This window comes from Lepisma saccharinum, chromosome 23 (assembly GCF_977018435.1).
Source record: "Lepisma saccharinum chromosome 23, izLepSacc3.1, whole genome shotgun sequence".
Classification (NCBI taxonomy): domain Eukaryota; kingdom Metazoa; phylum Arthropoda; class Insecta; order Zygentoma; family Lepismatidae; genus Lepisma; species Lepisma saccharinum.
This window is the reverse complement of record NC_139251.1, coordinates 63888606-63910421: the sequence shown is the minus strand read 5'-3', so window position 1 is coordinate 63910421 and position 21816 is coordinate 63888606. Positions and strand designations below refer to the sequence as shown.

The following is a 21816-nucleotide window of genomic DNA, read 5'->3' as shown; positions in this document are numbered from 1 at the left end:
CACCCCCCCTAAACCAGTACGCTATCACGGCTATAAAGTGTTACAGATTCGAAACAACAAGTAACAGTAAGTACTCGTAAATCTAAGATATAGACATTGATATGCATTATTTCACTTTAGGAAATGTTCCACATTCGAAAATAACACGTTAGCAAAGTAAAGAAGTCCGAAATATATGATTCGTAGGTGTTTCCCTCATACGATAATAGAACCCTTCTTTTTAGTTTGGAATTCGCATTTTCGTGTTCTTTATTATTGTAAAATATTTAGGTTTTATTTATGCCCTCCATCTGTTGGCAGATATTTACACTTTGCTTTTGATATACTTTATTTTACTTCGTTTTTTGCCACTTTTGACTAATCGCGAAGATGAGATTGAGTGATGATATGATGAAATTGAAGAAGGAACACTCGCAAAGAACACCCATGCCGGAATTCGAACCCGGGATCCCAGAGTTATCTTATGCATATGCATAGCTAGCGGGAGAAAGCACTTCCCTCCACTCCTCCGTGACTACCCAAGCGACTATCCTAAGGGGGTTTGTTTGTTTTCAGTGTACAAATATCTCTCTCAAACCCTTGTGTTTCTTGTCGCTTCGATCTGAAAGGCTAAAAATAGTCCCAGTCCTCATTCGAACTGTTGACAACCATATGTCAAGTCCACGTGGAGCCCAGTGCATCCTCCCCTCAAACATTTCCCACCAATAGCGTCCGTTTTAGCAACTGACAGTTCTTGTCAAGTCCACGTGGAGTAAATAAGATGTTGCCAACTCAGTTTTCTTTAGAGATTTAATAACGTGAGATTTCGGTTATCTTTGCTAGGTTGTGTTACTGTGTTGTGCTACCTTGGGAGTATAACGTCACAGTTCGTGTTGGATGCCTAAACACTGCAGGTAAAATGTGAGAATAGTACTTCTCAGAAAAACGGGTGCTGGCTCGAAACCAGATACGCGTCCGATACCGAACTAAGGTTCCAATGAGGACTTAAACCATACGTAGTCTACGGCACATCACTGCTAGAGACCCCTTCAGGGCAAAATGTCGAACTGCGAGTCTTCCCTCTTGTGTGTTTCCTTCCACGATTTCTCGGCCTAGGTTCAAATGAGCTCGTTCCGGAAAGTCCAGCCAAAGTTCACAGACGTAAAAGGTCGTGCTTCGAAAGATAATTGGCCTCCGGAATTCACGACACCCAATCTGTTTCCTTCAGTGCGGAGAAAAGTATAACAAAGAAAGAACTTTGAAACATCTCTTCTGCTAGATTGTGCCCGACTCGCCACCTTTTTACACAAAGAGAGAGGTAGAAAGAAATCACTTCCTCCACAAGTCCTAGCCTTGCATTCCTTACAGGAAGACATATGATACATGTGCGTGAGTGTGTGTGTGTGTTAAAAATAACAGGCCCGTCCGAAGTAGAAAATGCTGTTTACTTTTCGGAAAACAATAAATTTCCTTGTTGTTGGGAACCAGTTTTGGTTTCTTTTCACTTGTGTATTTTGACAAGTAAACAAAGTTTAGATTAGCATGTCAAAACATTAAATATATTTCCACTTTATATGTTTTGTTCGTCCGTCTTCTTCAGTCTTGTGTCCAGGAGTTTCGAAAGGGGATATTACATGTTCTTTTATATGCTCTTGTTTAGTAGTCAGCCCACATTTTACCATCTTATCTTAACTTTGACGTTCTTTTTTATTTACATAAATACTGAGCCAAATGGGTAGTTGTGACCACCAGCTCCCCCTTCGGCACGCCACTGGTTTTCTTTATTCCGCTGTACACTAGTGCAACTATCCAAGCCGGCCTCCGTGGCGGAGTGGTTAGCACAGCGCCCTACTAAGCCAGGGGTTCCGGGTTCGAATTCCGGCCATGGGTGTTATTTATGAGTGTCCCTTCATCCATTTCATTATACCATCACTTATCCACATCCTCGCGATTAGCCAACACTGGCAGCCGCCAGAGGCGACTCAAGATGAAATTTTAACCCGAGCGAGGTCGATTTTTAACCCCCCCCCCCGACTTTCCACTCCCAATAAAACCTTGATCATGTTACATATTTATGTAAATATGAAAAATAATAAACTTATTTTAAAATACTTTAAGTATTGCTGTTAAAGAATACGTTTATTGAAGGTATGCATTTATTTAATACCTACATACCTAATGATATCAAAATAACAGTAATATCTTAGCTTAAGTTGCTACATGATTTTGTAGTGTATGTATTATGTTATCCACCAGTAACTTCTGATTTGTTTCTCCATGTAAGAACAGGTCGTAATGCTTGTGGTCCATTCATGGATAATAAACCTTTTCGAGCAAGGCCTCATCTCCAGGAAGCTATCACCTAGCGACCTGTTGAATGAGATGAGTCAAGGCAAAGTGATAAACCTTTTCCTGCTCCCACAAAAATAGGGACTAATTAGGCTGGAGAGTTCAATCAACCAACCGATCTCTAATTACGCACAGGTATATTGTAGTTATTTTACTTCGTTGAGTACTTGTTACTTCGTTTCCGTCTACTATCTATTTCATATACATTGTACTCGTTTTTCCTACATATTTTCATCATATTGGTACTTTCTGTAAGAGGATATTTATCCTCTAACAATTTATTTATATTCTGTCAACTTGTGCTGCCATCTATTTTTCTTTTCTGAAACTTATTTCTTTCCATCTCGTATTATTGAAACACTATCTGGTTTGTAACAAGTGTGTTTAAAACAAATAGCACAATATATAATTGAAATTAAAGCTTTGGCGCTACTAACGAAGGACACCCCGGGCCTTAAGCCGCCCCTGCTAAAGGGGCTTTCTCTTCATGGTACAGCTGTATATGTAATATATTTTGGAGCACACTTACCGGAAACCGTCGAAACCGTCGTCAGACCCGTTGACTGTTAGCACCGGCGCCCTAGCGTAGGCCTTGGCAACCCTTCTATTCCTTTCTAGAACTATGACCTTCGCCCAAATCTCATCGTCAATCTGTGTCCATTTGTCTAAGACTTCTTGTATGTGGTCCTGCAAAATAAGGAAAGAAAAGGTTAACACTGATTCATAGCACAGAAATCAATACAACACACGACATACATTACACACAAATATACAGGATTAGTTTCTTGTCATCCGCTAGACTTTCTGAAGCTTAGACATTTTAGATCGCATGATTTCAGACATCAAGGTGGGGGGTGAGGGCTATATTTACTCTTGTTTCTTGTTTCTCTTTAATCTGCCCTCCATATATACGTACATGCAGACATTTTACAGATGCATACCATTATAGGGTGTCTCAAAAGTCACTATTTATGTGATATATATAAAATATGCTATGCTGTCATATGTTTAGTGCAAATTTGTGTAATTGCAAAACCTTAATTTGTTTGTGCAGAATTTTGTGTAATTGTTAAATTTTTCATTTCAGGCTCATATCACTGATGATGAACGTGGAATCCTGTACAGTGATGAAATGACCTTCACACATGTGTAAAGGTTAATCGACAAATTTTGTTGGAGACACCGAAAGCGAACGTTTTTCTTATCGCTTTGAACTCTGTAGTGACACCGGCGGTCACCACGTGGAGTATTTCTTTTATGGCATATTTTTTAAAATAAATATTCTTTTGTAACAAACCTGTTTTTCGTAATTCCAATTGTTTAAAAATAGATAGTTACTTTATATAGATAGGGTGACAATATATAGCCTAAGTGCACAGAAAGCTAGGTTTCTGGGAGTTAGAAACTCTCCATTTCGGCTTAATTTCCTTGAAGAAAATAGGATACTATAATTATTTCGTTCATTTTCAAATTCAAATCCTGGATGCCCTATGATACATATTCGTATGTATTCATATCCATATATAGTATGCATTTTACGTGTCTTACATATCCTCCTTACCGACACAAAGGATTACTTTGAGTGAGACACTGTGTTTTCATAACCGTTAAAGTTTCAGGATCAGAGCTAGACACTTAGCAATGAAAAATACTGTTTCGATTTAAATCTTCCGATTGTGAGCAATATTTTCTTCTGGGTATAGGACCCTTGAACTATCATGCGACTGTCAAGCAGCGGAGGTAGCTGGGTGATTAATGGTGGAGACTCATGCGAAGTAGGTCAAAGGTGTTGTAGGTGCAGGCTCAAGTGAATGACAATTTCCCAGTTGGTGTAGATCTGAAGAAAATACCCGGAAGGCACAAGAGCCTAAGGTGACATCGGAGGTGTTGCCGTTTCTCTTAATTCTTCAAGTACAGAAGCTTCGATTAAAATGGAGGTCTTTTTCTTCATCTTTATCTTATTGGCTCACACCGTGTATTTTTGGGATTTCTAGCCAAAGTTGACGAGTTCAGTACTATTATATATGTCCCAAACTTTCCTACTTTCAAAATACTATTGACTTATTGAGTGCTGTTGTCCATTCTGTTCCTATGATATAACGACTTTGCGAGGTCTTCTGGATTTATATTATCGTGAGGATCATCATGGCTGTTTAGATAGTAAACCTATGTTTTCGAGCGAAACTATGAAGTATCCGAATGCCTGCAGTACGAGGTTCAGATATTAATGTAAATAAGGATGTCGAAAATGGAACCTGTGCATGTTGTAAGTTTTAATAGTCTCGGTGTTGTGTTATAAAGAGTCTCGTTGTTGTTGCCTTAAGTGCCATTGAAAAAATAAATGCTTGCGTGTTTAGATAGCTTCTTCGCACTGACAGGAAAATGTAGGTCTTTGAAGAGTGCAAGGAGCGTGCACACTTGTGATTGATTCAATTACCTGCAGTGAACGATCATTAGTTGACAAAATTACGTCATGGCAACATTGAACATACTTACTAGAATGTAAGGTAAAGAGCATTGAAACGTATGTTAAGATGATCTTGTACACTCGTTTTAGTTGTGCACCATTGTCCCATAGCGTCACGACCAACGACAACGTTATCTTTGGCAACGAACGACTGACTTGTTCAAACCATCCGCTGGGCGGCGACAGTAACTTCCGTTTTATCCATTCACACGGAAGTGGCGTATCCTATTCTATATCTGCACTTGTGGCGCAGAGCTCAATTTTGATTGGTTATGCTACACAGAGCTGCTTAGAAAATTAGAATTTGAATAAGTTATCATAAGAAATTATATAAAATCTTTATTTTAAGAACTGGAACTTCGTGCGTAGGAAAAATCCACAGGAAAAACGTCTAAGAACGTGCTGGAAAGGCTGACTGGGCATTCGCTGTTTGAGGAATCTCTTAGAATCGCGTTTAGCAGCAGGCTGTTAACAAAAGCGGGAATCGTCTGGGTGCTGTGGTCGTTCATTGCAGAAGAGCGAAGCGTGGACGTTGATGGCGTTTAGCGTCTGCATTCGAATAACCACAGCTTCCTTGTGAAAGACAATTGTTAGGTGGGCAGCAGTTGTCTGCGTTCAAGTCAATGAATCTTCCTCTGCTATTACATAAAAGGACGTTGGAATAATTTGTGGTTTTCGAAGGTTCTTCATCATATTTTCGCCAGAGTTCCCCAAGGCCCCACAGTTTAGAACCGTATTCCTAGATGGCAGCACAGAGTAATATAAGTCAATAGGTTCTGTATTCGGTTTACAAATCTCTTTATTATGTGAGCTGACATGAGAATTTTAGTTTTAGAAGCCCAATTAAACTAATGTTAGAGAATAATAGTAAATTCAATTTACATTTCTTATGCATAGTGTAGAACACTAAGATAATGTTTTGAGTTATTAACAGATCTTGCACAAAAAGGTGTAAATAGCAAAAATTTTCATTTATCATTCACAGTTTGGTCCAAAGAAATATCCCCACTTGCAATTTTTGTTTATTTCTTCATATACGTATTTCAACATGAATCTGTTTCAACGTCATAGGAACGCCAATATTATTTATTTTCGAGACAAGTATCAATTAACTGGTGACTGTAGATAAGAATGCCTATTATTGACATCCTTTCACACAGATAATCGACGTGAATTACATCATACATACACAAGAATTGATTTGAATTTTATTCCGTATATGTTTGATGGCAATTTTGTAGATGGTTGTGGTGCTTCTTTCTATTTCTGCTAAACAATTTGATTTCTACAATGTCGCTGGGGGGCAAATTGTTTACGATATAATTTAATAAACATTAGCACTTTTATTTGTTTTTAGTTCGTTGCAAAATCCGCCAGAGGCGCTGTAATTTGTTTCCGAACGTGGGTCGGCGATTTCGCCCTCTGCTGTCAGGTTATTTAATAGTTGCCTCGCTCTTGAGAGTTCTAGACAGCTGTTGTTGCGTTTCTCTCTTGAATGTGCCTTCTTTGCGGGCTTTTTTTCGTAATGTTCTGTTCGGAAAGGCGTCTTACTTAAACTTGACATCCCGGATTCTGTTTGTTTCTTTAACACATTTCCAACTGTTTTGTGATCAATGCATAACCTTTTCCCAACTTCTGCATTCAGTGCCAATAGCTTTCCCTGCTTCCTTGGAGATATACCTATATGTCCTTTCTGTTCCTCATGACATCGAAACACAATATACAACCTGATTAAACTGTGGTTACGTCCTTAAATACGTACTAGCAGTTATTTCGAAACAATATCTTTCAGTAGCATAAAATTTCCTTCCATTTTGTTTTCCTTATAATCACAAGATGTAGGTGTATTAGAGATATTTTAGATCTTGAGGGAAAATGGCCCAAAAAAAGTCGTCCTGACAATTGCAGAATAAAATGCAAATGAAGAACATTGCAACAATGGGTGTACTAGTTCCGAGTGTTGGTCAGTTCTTTCACCTGTTTTTTCCCCCCACATATTTGCTCAGCATGTGAGAAAAGCTCCCGCGTGCCTTAGGTAACAGCTCCGTTACGAAAACCATATTGTTTGAAACGAAACGTCACGAGCGGACAAGCTTCCGGGCTTACGCATGTCCCGCAAAAACAAAACAGGTTCTCTTTCGGAAAGAAAAAAAGACAAAAGGAAACGAGGTGGAAGACTGGCGGAATGCAAATAAGTTGCAAAACGAAAAGGAAGCCATATGAACGCACGCACGCAGATAGTAACAGTGTTTAACTAACAATATTATCCTTTCTTCCGTATAACAATAATAATCGTAATAAGAGTAGGAGTAATAATAACAAGTTGCAGTACTAATAATAATGCTGGTTAGGTGATAGAGCACTTTAAGTGGTAGACTCGATTTCGCTACCCGACGTTTCCGGGTTCGAGTCCTGATTTTTGTGTGTCCTTTTCATTTAATCATCACTCATCCTCATCGTCGCGATCATAAAAGCAACGCTCAATGACAAAAATACGCATAAGTACAAAACAACATTAGTAGTGTGGTAGTAATGGTAATAACAATAGCAGTAGGAATAACAATAGTAGTAGTAATGATAATTATCATTTAATAAAACAAGTTTTTTTGTTATTCAAGTCCACTTCATGCTCAGATGGACTGAATGGGATTTGTTCTAGAGTAAAGTGGGATCAGAACATGGGAAGGGGTTGAACTCAGGACTTCTTGATTACGAGATGACAGTTTTGCCACTATGCTATCGGGGAAGAGAAGTTGCAGTTGGGCATGAAAGTGGTCACTTGAGAGGCACTCAAAATCATCTTCCTTCCCACGCATTACACTTTCAAACTTCATTCCAGAGGGCTAACGAGCTTATGGTGCCTCTTGCAACAGCCAGTATAATCCTTTGTAGTGTTGTCCTCTGTATTTTGGTTAGTTGCATTTCTATATCTCTAAGTTAATCGCGACGATGAAACGAATATGATTAGACGATAGGACAAACATATCCCCTGGCCAGAATTCGAACCCAAACACTTCGGTAACGACTGGCGAGATTGTCGTTGTTGTGTAAGTAACATAAAGAAAGAGAGAGAGGGGGGGAAGGAAAATAATGAAGTGTGAAAGAGAAGACAAGAAATGATAAAGACAGTGTGAAAGAGAAGACAAGAAATAATAAAGACAGTGCGAAAGAGAAGACAAGAAATGATAAAGACAATGCGAAAGAGAAGACAAGAAATGATAAAGACAGTGTAAAAGAGAAGACAGTATAAGAGACGTGAAAGAAAATAAAGAAAGAGTGAAAGGAATAGATAAGGACAGTGTAAAAGAGAAAACGAGATATAGAAAGCGTGAAACAGAAGACGAAATATAGAAAGCGCGCAATAGAAGGCAAGGCCAGATCAAGAGAGAAAAAAATAGTAATAGAGAAGAAGGAATGAAATGAAAGCCAAAGGAAGAGTACAAGAAAAAGAAAAAAAAAGATAAAGTGAAAGAGAATACAGGGGTACAAAGAGATACAGCGTGAGAGAGAAGAATAGAACAGAAAGGATAGAAGTATAAAAAGGGAAGAAGAGAGAAAGAAGGATAACAAAAGAAAAAGCGAACCAACTCACTGACCATCAGAGCAGACTTGTAAACATTTTCCCCGCTCGAACAAAACTCTGCCGCCACCCCTGACCTCAGCCAATTTGCAGCTCCACCTGTACATGCTCCATTAAAGCAGTGGAAAAACACGTAACATGCAATTAATAAAGGCAGTGGTTGTTCTACCCGAAGACAATGGCCTCCTCCGTTACTGCAGATCTTTAATTGCAGTCTTCCTTGAGACCGCCACCATAAGCCTTCCCTTCCATCTGCAGATTACAGGCCTCAGTTTTCACTTTCATAACACGTCACCGTATGACGTAACAGCTCTGTACCAGAAAAGGAGTGCGTTGTGCATTTCTGAATTGGATTCCCATATCATGTTCCCTTCCGCTTGTTGGCCGTCGCAACAATATGGACTGTTTCTCAATTCAGATTCTCAACAATGCATTAAGGTTCTCTTCTCTTTTTATTTCTGTGGAATGGTCTTGTGGGAATATGCTATGCGGTTGGTTACTATGGGCTGAATCTGCATAAATTGTTTCTTGTTAAGATTTCATATCAGTCCAGGTAACTTATTTGGGTTTCACACGAGTTAGAAGCACATATGCATCTCTAAGTGGATGTAATTTGCAGTTCCCTTCGTTCTTTCTATGAATTCATCGTCTGTGCTTCTCTTGAATCAATCAACTGCGTGACGCAACAGTTTTTTTGAGGGCAAGTCCAATCTTAGCTGTTTCCTGCTACTTCTCTTTCAAGCAGCCCTGCAAATCTCCTCACGATGCTGCACAATCATAGAAATTTGGAGATTCTCGTTGTGAATCGAACCAATGCCATTTTATAGTAAGGCCTGGACAGAGTACATGACGTCACCATTGATAGGTCATGTATCACAATACTACATCGCCACATTGACATTATTACACTCTATTCACTAACAAGAAGAATACTACATTCACTCTGTCCTCTGGCGTACGCAGGGGGAGATGATGGGGCTACAGCCTGAAATTCTGAGAAAATCAATGTTTTAAAATCAAAGCAATAAAGTACTTGAGAAAACCCAAAATAGTAAATGCAAATCCGCATATAATGACCCCCCGATTACCGCTCTTGCTTTTGAACAACTTTTAAAATAGTCATTACTAAAGTTTATTGTGCATCACCCCTCCCTACCCCCCCCCCCCCACCAGAACGCAGCTATGTAATATCCACTTTTACAATTCCAGCCTACTCCGAAAATAAAACTTTCGTACGCTGTCGTCCTGTTCTCTGCCTATTATACACATTTGCCACTATGCTGATGATATCGTGTTCCTGTCCATGACCTGACCTACCAATGATGACGTAACATATAAACGAAGTCTGCACAGGCCTTACTATAAGAAGGCATTGGCCAAACTTTTTCGTCTTACTCTCGATTTTCTTAAACACTAGCCACAGTCGTTGGTGTTGTACAGGGTCAAGGAAGTTAGTAGTAAATTGTGTTTTATACATCGTATATTGATGCTGTATAAAGAAAAACTGCCAGAGTACTGAGGTGAGTGTACCACCAGAGTTCTGCACCAGAAGAGGGCGACACCACTTTCAAATCTCACTCCGGGCATTCTTTCGCACCGTACTTTTTGCAGCGTAGAAAGCAGTGTGTGCAGATCCTGCCGCAAAATCCTTCCCGCTTCCTCCTTGATTGTTGATCATCGCCTGAGAGGCTAAGCAGGTTCAGAGTTCAAGCAGGCGCGATCATTCGCTGGAAGATTACATGCTCCACTGCTCACCATGCAAGGTCTGCAGTTTCCTTAAGGTAGGTAGAAAGAAAGTCTTCGTTAGCAGAGGTTTCAGGTGATAATTGAATGGGGCGCTTCTTTGAGCTTCGAGAAGGGAATGAGGTAGTGAATAGCTTTTTCCCACTACATTATAAAGAGATGCAAGCACGGACCATAGCTGGTGAATTTTCTAAAGAAAATGAACACTACCATTTCAAGTTCCACTAATTCGTTTCAATTCTCGTGTACCTTAATAAAGAAAAAAATTACAGTCCAAATTTCATGATGGAAGGAACATACTGCTTGTCCATGTTTCCTAATATAAGGAACAAAGTTTATAAGTCCAAGCCTGTTCAAGGAATGAGCCCCAGTCCATGTTATCTGTTCAAGAAACAACGAGATCCAGTTCGCGTTGCCTGAGAGAAGGAACGAGAGTTCCAGTCACCGATAGGAGCAGTAGTTCCAGTCACTCACCGATAGCAGCAACAGTTCCAGTCCACATTTCCTGATAGAAGGAACAAGAGTTCTATTTCTGCATAAAAAGTTTCAATACAAGGTCCTTCCATCCTTGAATGAACTGTTTCCAATTCCTAGAGAGAAACCCTCCTTACAGTTAAATTAAACAAGAAAATTAACAGTTATTTAACGTCGCCACCATCTATAGATTGCTTTAGAAATGCAAGAAGTGTCTGTAATGAGTTCTAAACCTGTTACAAAATTAGAATAACGTGAATATGGAAATATAGCTTTGACGTGCTCTCTCGAAAAAGATGGATCATACCCCCGAAAAATGTATAAAATTTACTTGAAGTTGAACGACTCTCTTTCCCACTGAATATTCGAATTGGCTCAATTCGGTTGTACCATACTTTGGAACTAAAAGAGTTTGTATAGATCTTCATAGATACTAAAAAACTTTTTCGAGCAGGTCTTATCTCCAGGAAGCTACCAACTCGGGGCAAGCCCCGGCACCTAACGACCAGTTGGGTGAGATGAGTCCAGGCAAGGATACTATATACCTTTTCCTATTCCTCCAAAAATAGGCAATGTTAAGGCTGTATAGTACGACGAACTAACCGATCCATAACTAGATGTTCATACCGTACAACAGTACGAAAATTATCAGACATTTTAAAAGTTTTGCTTGTGAGAGTATCCAGGATGGACGAGAAATACGTACGGATAAGTAGGATAGAACCATTTGGATTTTAATTTCTTATATCGTATTCAATATTAATTTTTTACGTTAGATTTTTGTGTCCAAGCAATTTCCTTTTAGTAGTCACATTATAATTAATGTAACAACGATCACTCTGCCATCTATCGTTCTTCTGGAGAATTAGCAGTTAAATAGGTGATTTTCTCATCATGATGTATCTCATAAAGGTTATATTTCATTTTAAAGACTTCCACGTGAGTTAAAACTCTCTTTACATCGTGCCGACCGGGTTGGTCTAAAAATACAACCATTCTCTGTGGACAAGGTCACGACAGAACACTCCCATCCCAGGCGGATGCTCAAAGAATTTGAAGAATGCCGCCGTGTCTGCTTCTGACATGTGCTGAGCTCCAAATTGTTTTGTTGCTCTTCTCCTGATTGTTGCATTTACTCTGACACTGCATCTAAATGAAGGGTATTATTCTACAGAGCTTTTGTGCTCAAGTACAATAGAAGCAATGGCCGATTTGTCCATTGGTATGTATCAGTGTCAGTGTGTCTTTGTACAGGCAATAATTGAAATCAGTCAACAAACATTCAAACAATTAATGATCAAGAACTTCATCAGAAGCAACAATGCGTTCTTCAGGGTTTCATTATGCCTATTTATCAAATATGGTTCTCTCATGTGATATTTGGTACTGCAATTTCTCATACTCTTAGAAGCAACAACATTTTTTCATCTAACTCTTATCAATTCATTCTGTACCTCGGACTATTATTTTCTTATATTGTTCACATTGTAACACAAATATGGACATTCCGTAGGGAAGGCAAGGGGTTCACGACCCTCCCTCCTCCCAGGAAAATAAACTTCAAGCTTAATGTATAATTTCGTTCCAGTCTCAGTAATTTATGTTAATTAAAATAAGGACGTTGGAGAAACATAATTTCAAATTGAAGGAGTGTTTTTGAGGGCAACACTGTTATGGGGGAAATATGCCCCTCTGGAAAAAATATCTAGCTTGCCCCTCTCTGGAAAATATCTTGTGGGCATCTATGAAAACAAATATTTCTATTTAGTTCAATTTTCACTCAAATTCGATCCCTGTGTGAGTGATTTCAGGCAAGAATTGTTCCGACAATGTTGAGTTATTTTACTTCACTTTCTGCCACCTTTGGCTAATCGCAAACATGAGGATGAATTGTGAGGATATGGATTAAGCGACAATCACAAATTCACAGGGACGACACAACACGAGCCCGACAGAGTCCGGACTAGCTGTGAGTTCAGACGCCTCAGCCTCGTCAGTTTGCAAATGCAGTCCAGTGTATAGTACCCAGCATAATGTGGTATTTGGATTCACCCAGCCAATGATCAATATATGCCGGGGGACTTTCCAAGAGGGTAAAGGCTGCCGGAGCGTGGTGCTGATCACAAGTCGAGAATGTGCAGGATCCTACTTCAACGTCTTAAGGCGATGCAAGGTACAGAGACTAGTTACACACAGCACTGTGCATTTGCACATTCATAAAAACAAGTTGACAGCTTAAACAGTTCTTAAACTGTTCATACGATTTGACCAAAGTCTTTGCGCTGGTGTTCAATCGTGTCATTGCCTCTCGAATGTTTCGGCGGGCTTTGCGAGCTGTCTTCAAACACGGAAGAAGCCATTTTACGACAAAAGGACACGTGATTGAGTGATCACGAATGTAAGCAGTGCGCCGTAAAACACATCGGTTGAGGCCGTAGCACTTACAGCCACGTGACAGCCAGAGGTACAACAGCACCGTGATCCCACTTGCGTGTACAGAAAATGGCCCAGACGTCCTCGTAAAAAGAAATGCAGGCAAAATATTGGCGGACAGTAAAGATGGTTCAAAGATCGAGATGGGAAATCGAGTGTCTCACTAGCGTCCGAGACTCGATCTCGTTCGTTACTTTAGTACGAGACTGATAAGAATAAACAAAATTTATCTCACTGTGCGACATGTTCAGACATGCTTATAGATAAGTCATATACTTGTTTATACAGAGTCGGCGCGAGAGACTTAGGGACCCCGCTGTAGATGAAAATATTTTTTGAGTGCGGTATATTATGAGTTTATAGTACGCTGGTGCCTCTAATTTAGCAACTAATACGATTTTCCCTTCATTTTGTGGATTGTTTTGACATTTGAAAACAAAAAATATTGAAATCATATTCTAAACAAAGCACTACATAAAATTCGTGTTCAAATATTTCAATCGTAGTTAACATACAATAGTAGAATTAAAAGAATGAAGTGAAAATATCACTTTGTAGGAAACAATGTGAATTCATTACTGTGCCAAAATTCAATAAAAAGTAAACATAACGTTATTGCATATTATTAAAAATTGCCACTTTGATAGATATTGAACATTATTAATACATCTTTGTAGTTGATCAGTGGTGATTCATTCATGTTGAGTTTTTGGACTTTTAACAACTGTTAAACCACTGAAATTTAAGACAGTGATTAAAAGTTTAAAAACTCAACATTATTGATACATAATTATTTTCTTCCTATTTGAATGTCAATAAAAGAAGGTAATATAAGTACAGGTTTAGTAGTTGTATAATTATTAGTTACTAGTAGTAGGCAATATAATCATACAATTTTAAATGTTAGCATTGAAAACTAACATTACTTGGTACAGCGAAAGTATGAATTTTGGTTTAGTTTCAGAACCAATGAGCTAGACGAACTATATATACTCTCTATAAGTTGGATTTTTGTTATTACAAAGTGCAAGGCAAACAAAAATCACTCCCAGTGTTTTGGCCACGACGAATTAACAGCTTTTGTTCACATCTCGAAGATTGACTCTGTATTTTAATTCATATTGTGGCTAATTCTCGAACTTTCAGACAGATTGGTAGGTTGATTGAACGCAACGTTGCTTCAAAGTCTTTAGTTACGCAGACAATAAGCATTGACACTTTTACGACGAAGGAGATAATAGGAAACGTCACTTCGCTTTTCACACGAAAACCCCGATAACAAATCTAACTTTATGCGTTTCGAACCCACCACCAGGTGGCATGACAGTTCAGAAACTCCCCTGACTACGAAAGTTCAACATCCAGAGTCGTAAAAACAGTTATAAATCTTGGCAAGAATGAAAGTGGGCAAGGAAGGTTCAAAGATTAGATTTAGTAAATCATTCTCAAGCAGTTTGCGATGATGGCATTCGTTTTGTCTCGACGGTTGCAGCTAGTGCAAGTAATGCAACAAGACTGCAAAAACTTTCCGACTGGATCGTTACCTGGTTCTTGGAAAAATAAAAAAATAGCGCCCCAGAAAACTCAATTTCAGCTGACTTGCATTTATCTGTTGTCATTTATTGTTCCTAGTTTCCTAGGGTAGCCATAATATTTTGACCCAAAAAACGGGACGTCTCAGTTTATTCCCTCCTGATAAATCGGCAATCAAAAAACTATTATTATTACTAGTAGTTAAACTAGAAAATATATTAGCATTCACCAACTCATTAGCAATTTTCTATTGACTTTATGTCGAGATTCAAGAATTTAAATTATTCGTGCAGACCCCCGTTGAAACTACATGTACGCTTCTTGGTCATACTTATTCACTGCTCTAGAAATAACGGAACACGCGCAAAACAATAAGAACTGCGACGCGAGCTAACTTAAACAGGCCTGTTCGTCGTCTGGACGAAATTGTAGCAATTGGATTGCTATGCGCAATTAGCCAAAAGTGGCAGAAAATAGACGCTAAATATAAAAGATTACAAATTTCTATGAATAACTTGAAACAGTGTTTCCATGACACTAGTTTAAAAAATGCCATCGACTTCTTTTTTTAGCATGAAATTTAGTGTCAAATTTAGATCTAGTTTTCGAGCTAACTTCTAGATTATCATAAAAAGGGACATATTGACGATTTTAAAAATATGGACGTGACGACCGGGACACGTCTCCTAAACGGGACTGTCCCGGGCAAAATGGTCACGTATGGTCACCCTGTAGTTTACTCTGAGATACTTTTCTTACACACACATAACGTGCTTTGGCGTAGTGGTAATGTTGTCACATTGTAATCAAGGGGTTCGATCCGCTGTAGAGGTACACGGTGCCCCAGACCCCATTTTAAACTGTAGGTCAAGTCCCGATTAGCCTACCTGTGCATAAAATGGACCTTAAAATGAACTTTGGCTTTTACAACTTGCTTTTGTCTTTCTACCCAGACAACTTCATTTTGTCTTTAGTCAGAATGGGAAAACTGTTAGTAATTAAGAGATCAAACAAAAACGCAGTGTAGCCAGATAAAGGCGTGGTGTAAAGGTGTGCATTGCACCATGTCATGAAGGCACATACGGGAAAGTAAGGCGCCACGCATCTCTGTTATAGTGGAGGTGACGTAATCAGCAACACGTTCCGGGAATCGAACACGGAACCCCTTGAGTACAGGCAGTAGCATTCCACAAAATATTGTAACAGAAAGGGTCTTGACTAAAAATGAAGTCTCCTCTTTGGCTAGTTAGTACATATTTTACCATATTTTCACGTGTCCGATATTGTTGTTCTAGAAAATCTTAAGCCAGTGAGGGTACAGCCCCTTAAATCTCCCCTTTGTCCGCCACTGTGCATATGTACAGTCACGGACGCTTCTGGATTGCACGACTCTCATTACATTTCAATGGAATCATTATAGTCAAGAAGTGTCCATGATGTACTCTATGGGGGTAAAGTATTGTACACTAAGGCAACATCTTGGGACTTCAACAAAACAGTTATTCGTCCGTTTACAATGTAGCTGTCCCAAGGACACTCAAACAGTTTATCTAACTACTATAATCTAACGGAGCTGATTCACGTCCATAACCTTTTCGTTTGTCTGGAAGTCACGGATTTGATGACCGCGAATGGACATTGCAAAGATTTTATCCTTTTTCTGTCACCCAAAATATGAGCGAAAAACATGAAAGGTAGAAAGAATAGTTTCTGTTGATGTCATTCTTAAAGGTCGAATGGTGTAAGAAGCAGATTACGGGACAAAAACAAGGATTCCATTCAAACAAGTGGTCCTATATAACAAGCCAAACGCTGTTTTTTGCTGACTCATTGCAAGTTTCCAAAAATGAGTTGTGTTCCATTCGCACTCGTAAAATTATCAAGGTCACATCTTGCGCGGTGGTGAACCAGGTCTACAGTTTTAACTTCTAAAAAGTTATTACTGAAATGTATTCCCACCGAGAATCTTGTATTTTGTATTTTAGCGTCGCTTCGCTTTTCTGCTACTTTTAGCTAATCACGACGATGAAGATGATTACTTGAAATCAATGAAGACATATACACTCCGTTCACTGTAAGAAAGAAGCGAGTGTAAAGAAAATCGTGTAACTTGCAATCAACCCACTGTCTATTGGTTCATGCGAGTCGAAATATATAGCCACACAACTTCAATCTAGTAGCATATTAGAGTTACTTGGCTTAACTGTACGCTCTGTATTTCTACGCGTAAGCCTGTGGAACAACAGACAACCAACAGAATTTATCACGTGCAATGATTTACTTTAACTTCATTCTTACAGTGAATGTGTATACTATCTTACAGTATAATGTGTGTGTGTGCAAAGACATGGTCAATATATGATGAGTATAAAGGTACCAATTGTACAGAGAGAAAGTACTTCTAACTAAAATGTCAGAACGAAAATTGTCCATAAACTGTGTGAAGAGCAAGGAAGGTAGAAGAGAAACTAAATTAGTGCTGCCATCTGTAGCCCAGACAGAAAAATATCAAAATTACAAGGTAGTTTGATATGGATTGCTGTACGAAACTAATATAAAAAACGTGTGTTTCTGTGGCTGATGCTCAGTGAAGAGTAGGTGAATGGTGTAAAAGCTGTTGATTGTATGGTTTCTAAAAGTACAGCACGGTATAGAATAAGCGAATTTACCATTGGGGCTACGAAGAAGCATTATATACTTTTCTTTCTCGTCCTGAAAGAGCAATCATTACTGGACAGCTCCAAAACAGAGTGTAAAGAGAAAGTCAACGCGACTTCCACGTAGTATACACACTCCGATAACTGCAAATTTGCAGGCCAACGAGGCTTTGGCGCCTGGACCAACATCCAGTATAATCCTCTGTGAGGTTACATATTGTATCGTCCAGATGTGTTTGCGAATACTAAATCTACTATCATCAAAGAGTCTGGGAGAGGGAGGACAGTCTGAGCGTGGTGCGTACTCCCTCCCCCTTTATTTTTGTTGTACAGATAGGCTAATCGGGAGTGGACCTACAGTTTAAAGACGTATCCGAACATTGATGAAGGGACACTCACAATGGAATGTAAGTGTCTAAGCAGGGATTCGAACACGGAACCTTTGATGCCAAGACCGTGAGTGGACCAAGCAACGCTCTTTACTAACAAGGTACACAAAATGTTCTGTACATGTATTGTATTGGTACATTAAGTACTTGCTTCAAGTGCAAAAACAGGCTAATCGTGACTGGACCTAACGCTATGTGCCTCCAGCGGGGATCAAACCAGAGACCCTTTGATAACAAGACGGCGACAAGGCGGGAGGCCTTGGCCGAGAACGAGAATGTGTCTTCATTTCACAGAATACAGCTGTATCTTCTGCCAAGCCATGGACTTGTAGAATGTGTTTCGTTGTTACCTTCTTGACACTCGGCAGGAAGAGTTATATGCGGTAACCGGGAGCAAGCTTCACGATATGAAGCCCATCATAGCCGCATGGCATTCCTCGTTCCGTCCTTCTCGTCGAAAAGAACCATTTCTCACTTGACTGCGTATTAGGCACAGTAGTCTCAGCAATGGTCACTTGATGAAAGGGCTGGACCCTGTGTGTCGTGTCTGCAATGTCATTTTAAGTGTGCGGCATATTCTTCTTGAATGTCCAGATTTTGCTTTATTCACGTAGATTTCCGATCTTCCCAAATGTTTGTCATCTCTGTTGAGAGATGGCGACAGTGTTCTAGCAAATGTTTCTAGTTTGTTGCGAAGAGCTGGACTATCCCTCTGTCTATGAGGAAGCTTTTACTTCATTCTTACTTTTCAATGTGTTGTGTTTTTCTTGTGTCGGTCTCTTTACAACCTTACCAAAGGGGCTTTCTACACCACTTTTATAAAACTCTTAGGTATGAATATTAGACATATATTTTATATATTTTTGACAAAATTTTAACTCGTTCATTAGCTTTTTTTTTTAATATATTTAGCTGTAGGACTCGACCCCCTCTCCATGTCAAGTCAACGAGAAAGATTCTGTAGACTTTTCCTCCTTGCCAGATCATTGTCTCGCCACGGCAATTAGTTCCGATCCATTTTAGCGGTGAGGTTGTCGATCGTGAAGTCGAGAAAGGAAAGTTCTGTTTGTGCCTCTAAACGTTTAATCCATTTCTGAAAAAGAAGGAAAGCGTGATTTTGCGGAAGTCTACCGCTTTGACAGACCACAAAAATGGAAAGGTTTGTGAAAAATAGCGGCGTGTTTTGGTGGATTTAACACGTCGAGGTGGGAAAGTGGACGCCCATTCCCACTTCGGCTGAAACCGCGAGAATAATTCCTTCGGCGCTGTTTTCCTTTCAGGCTTTTTAGTGGTTGGAATGTTACACTTTCAGAACTAATTGCAAAATAAATTTAATACTCCTCTGTCTTGCGTTACGATTTTGACTCTCATACAGAAACATTGGAGTTACTGACGTTACGCGTTCGAATCCCGTTTGGACCATGAGTCTGTGGCAGCAAAAGCTTCCTCCAAAATGTGTCTTCTTTTAAAGAAGACTTCTGGCCTTATACTCCTCGCATTTCTAGCTGGCGGCTGGGAAACAACGAATCAGCGATCAGTTGAATTCTCTTCGACTGACGTCGGGCATTTTCGTGTCACAAGACACCCGAACGTTGCCGGCGGGACGAAACAAATGAGCGTCGGATACACAGCATGTTGCCAAACGTACTGTAAAACGGGGGGGGGGAGAGTTTATCAGCGCCGTTACTGGATAAAAGTTTGTGCAATAGTCCACAAAGCACGGAAAATTAGTCCACAAAACACCCAAACACTGCACAAACAAGGACAAAATCAGATATATGTTTGGCAACGTTGTAACGAGAGAGCGATGTTACCTATACAGCTTATACTTCGAAACTGATGTTGTTGACACCCATACACACACAACTCCAAAGACGATTGGTGGACAGATGGGGCTATGTAGGTCATCCGCCAGTTGGGCCCGCAATCAGTATAGCTAAAAACACATTGATTGATTCAAGCCTGTAGTGGGGAGTAGGGTAGGGACAAACCCAGGACGCCATGTTTATTCTATTTCATATTTTGTATTTAGCGTCGCTTTTCTGCCACTTTTGGCTACTCGCGACGATGAGGATGAGTGATGATAGGGATTCGTATACTCTGAACCCCTGGCGTCGTAGCGCGCCTCAATAACCACTCATCCACGGAGGTCTAAGGGCGCCATTCAAAGCTTTTAACTTCCCTAAAGGACAACAAAGTCAGAATATGTACCGGAGAAATTTACACTTGGCATATAAAATGTCGTTGCTTGGTAGTGTGTGTGTGTGGGGGGGGGGGGCGACAAACCACAATCCTGCCTAGGGCGCCCAAATATGTAGCTATGGGGTTGGTTTCGTTCTGGTTTACGTTAATTCGTTTCTTTTGCCACTTTTGGCTAATCGTGACGATGTGGATAAGTGATGATATGATTAAGGGACACTCACAAAGAACACCTATGCCCAGGTCGAGATTCGAATCCAGAACCCCTGGCGCGATACAATCCCTTAGTGGTAAAAATAGCACTCAGTGCGCATGCGCGACTACCAGACCGAAGTGACACGATGCACGCTCTTGTGCAAATGGCCTTTCCCGAGCGTCAAAAGCAGTTAGAGTCCCGTTCAAAAGTTTGCCTTTATTTATGAAGGTTCGTCTCCAGGTGACCGTGACACATGTCGCTCGTCACTATGGTATGAAAACTTCCTAAAACAGCATGAAGTCTTCTTATTCGCCCTATCAAAAAAAAGCAACGTTACAATATTCTAAATTATTTTAAGCTAGCCTTCTTTTTTGAAATATCAACAGGCGAGCAACGAATATTAAGAAATAATTTAAGAAAAAAAGTTATGTAAATTAAGGATCAAACGGTAATATTCACATTAAGAAACATATAAATGACTTATATTTAATCATCAGTACTGGACGTAAAGAAACACTAATACTCTCTATGCTACTTTTGTATAACAGGCGTAGTCTCAAGGGAACACACTGAAACAAATACAAATGCTAAAGTGGTGCCATCTGTTACTGGGATTGAAAGTGAGTTGCAATTTTGCGCGTTCGCTCTACAATTCGCCTTGCTAAAATCGATTTGATAAGTCGTGATGGTTATCAAAGCGAAACCGAGCTTTCTTGCAATCCAACATGGCACTCTCTTACTTTTTCGTTGCCTTCGGTTTGAAATTAAACCATTTTCATTAGTTCCTTTTTTTGTCCTTCTTTCTCTTTCTTTTTTCGTTCCTGTGTCGACCGTGGCCACCGAACGTGGTGGAAATGAAAGTGAAAGGTAACTGAAGTCTTTGATTGTGGTCGCCTGCGCGGTCTGCAAACGAAAGACTTGCAGTGTTACCAGATAATATATTTTTTAAAAATCTAGGGAAATACCTAGAATCATGGCTCTACGAGTGGAAATGTTTCTGGAAGAAATTCTTATGCTGACCTTGAGCACCAACAACTCAATTCCCAATATTCTTTCTTAGAAGTTCTTTGCAAATGAAATAGAGTGAAATTATCTTGGTGACATCCCTGGCTGGTGTACATTTGCAGCTTCGGAGACAGTCACAACTCCTATTCCACCAATCAACAAGTGAACCGATGACGTCATTTCAACGCCATCTATCGCTAACCTTCTTACTTATACTTTAAAAGAGTTCGTAAGTTCGCGCAGTGGGGTGGAGATGTTCCAAATATAATCTGACTCTACTTGGAGAGAGAAGTTCATAACACAATATGGAATTAAGTAAATAAGGTAAAGACAATTTGACGAAAGCTCAATAAATTGATTGGTTGATTTCGTTTATTTTACTTCGCTTTTCTGCCTCTTTTGGTACATCGCGAAGAAGAGGATGAGTGAGGTGATGAAATTTATGAGGAGACTCCTACAAAGATCACCAATTGGCAGGCCGGGATTCGAACCCGGGAACCAGTCTGCCACGGAGGTTGGCAAAAGCTCAATAAACAGAATAAAAGTATAAATAAAATCACATTTATAGAAACAACTTATTATATCACAACCACATCGCGCTACGACGCCAGGGGTCTCAAATTCGATGCCCGGTGGAGGCACTTAGTTCTTCGGATCCTACTTTAAACTGTAGGTCCAGTCTCAATTAGCCATACTGTGCATAAAGTGGACTTAAAATACCATTCAATCAATCAACCAACTGTAGAGACAAAACAAGAGGGTTTGCAACACCGCAGGCTCTTACGGTGTAAATGCAACAATACGATTGAATC

General features: G+C 39.7%; 1 protein-coding gene across 4 annotated transcripts in view; it reads right to left on the bottom strand.

The window, feature by feature from the left end:
* The window catches only part of exp (expansion), a 556924-nt gene that overhangs the window by 120365 nt on the left and 414743 nt on the right, over nt 1-21816 (bottom strand). For all 4 annotated transcript variants that reach the window (XM_083144338.1, XM_083144337.1, XM_083144340.1 and 1 more), the window contains one exon: nt 2858-3015. In XM_083144338.1, the coding sequence (XP_083000464.1) occupies nt 2858-3015 (158 nt within the window). The remainder of the gene's footprint in view (nt 1-2857; nt 3016-21816) is intronic.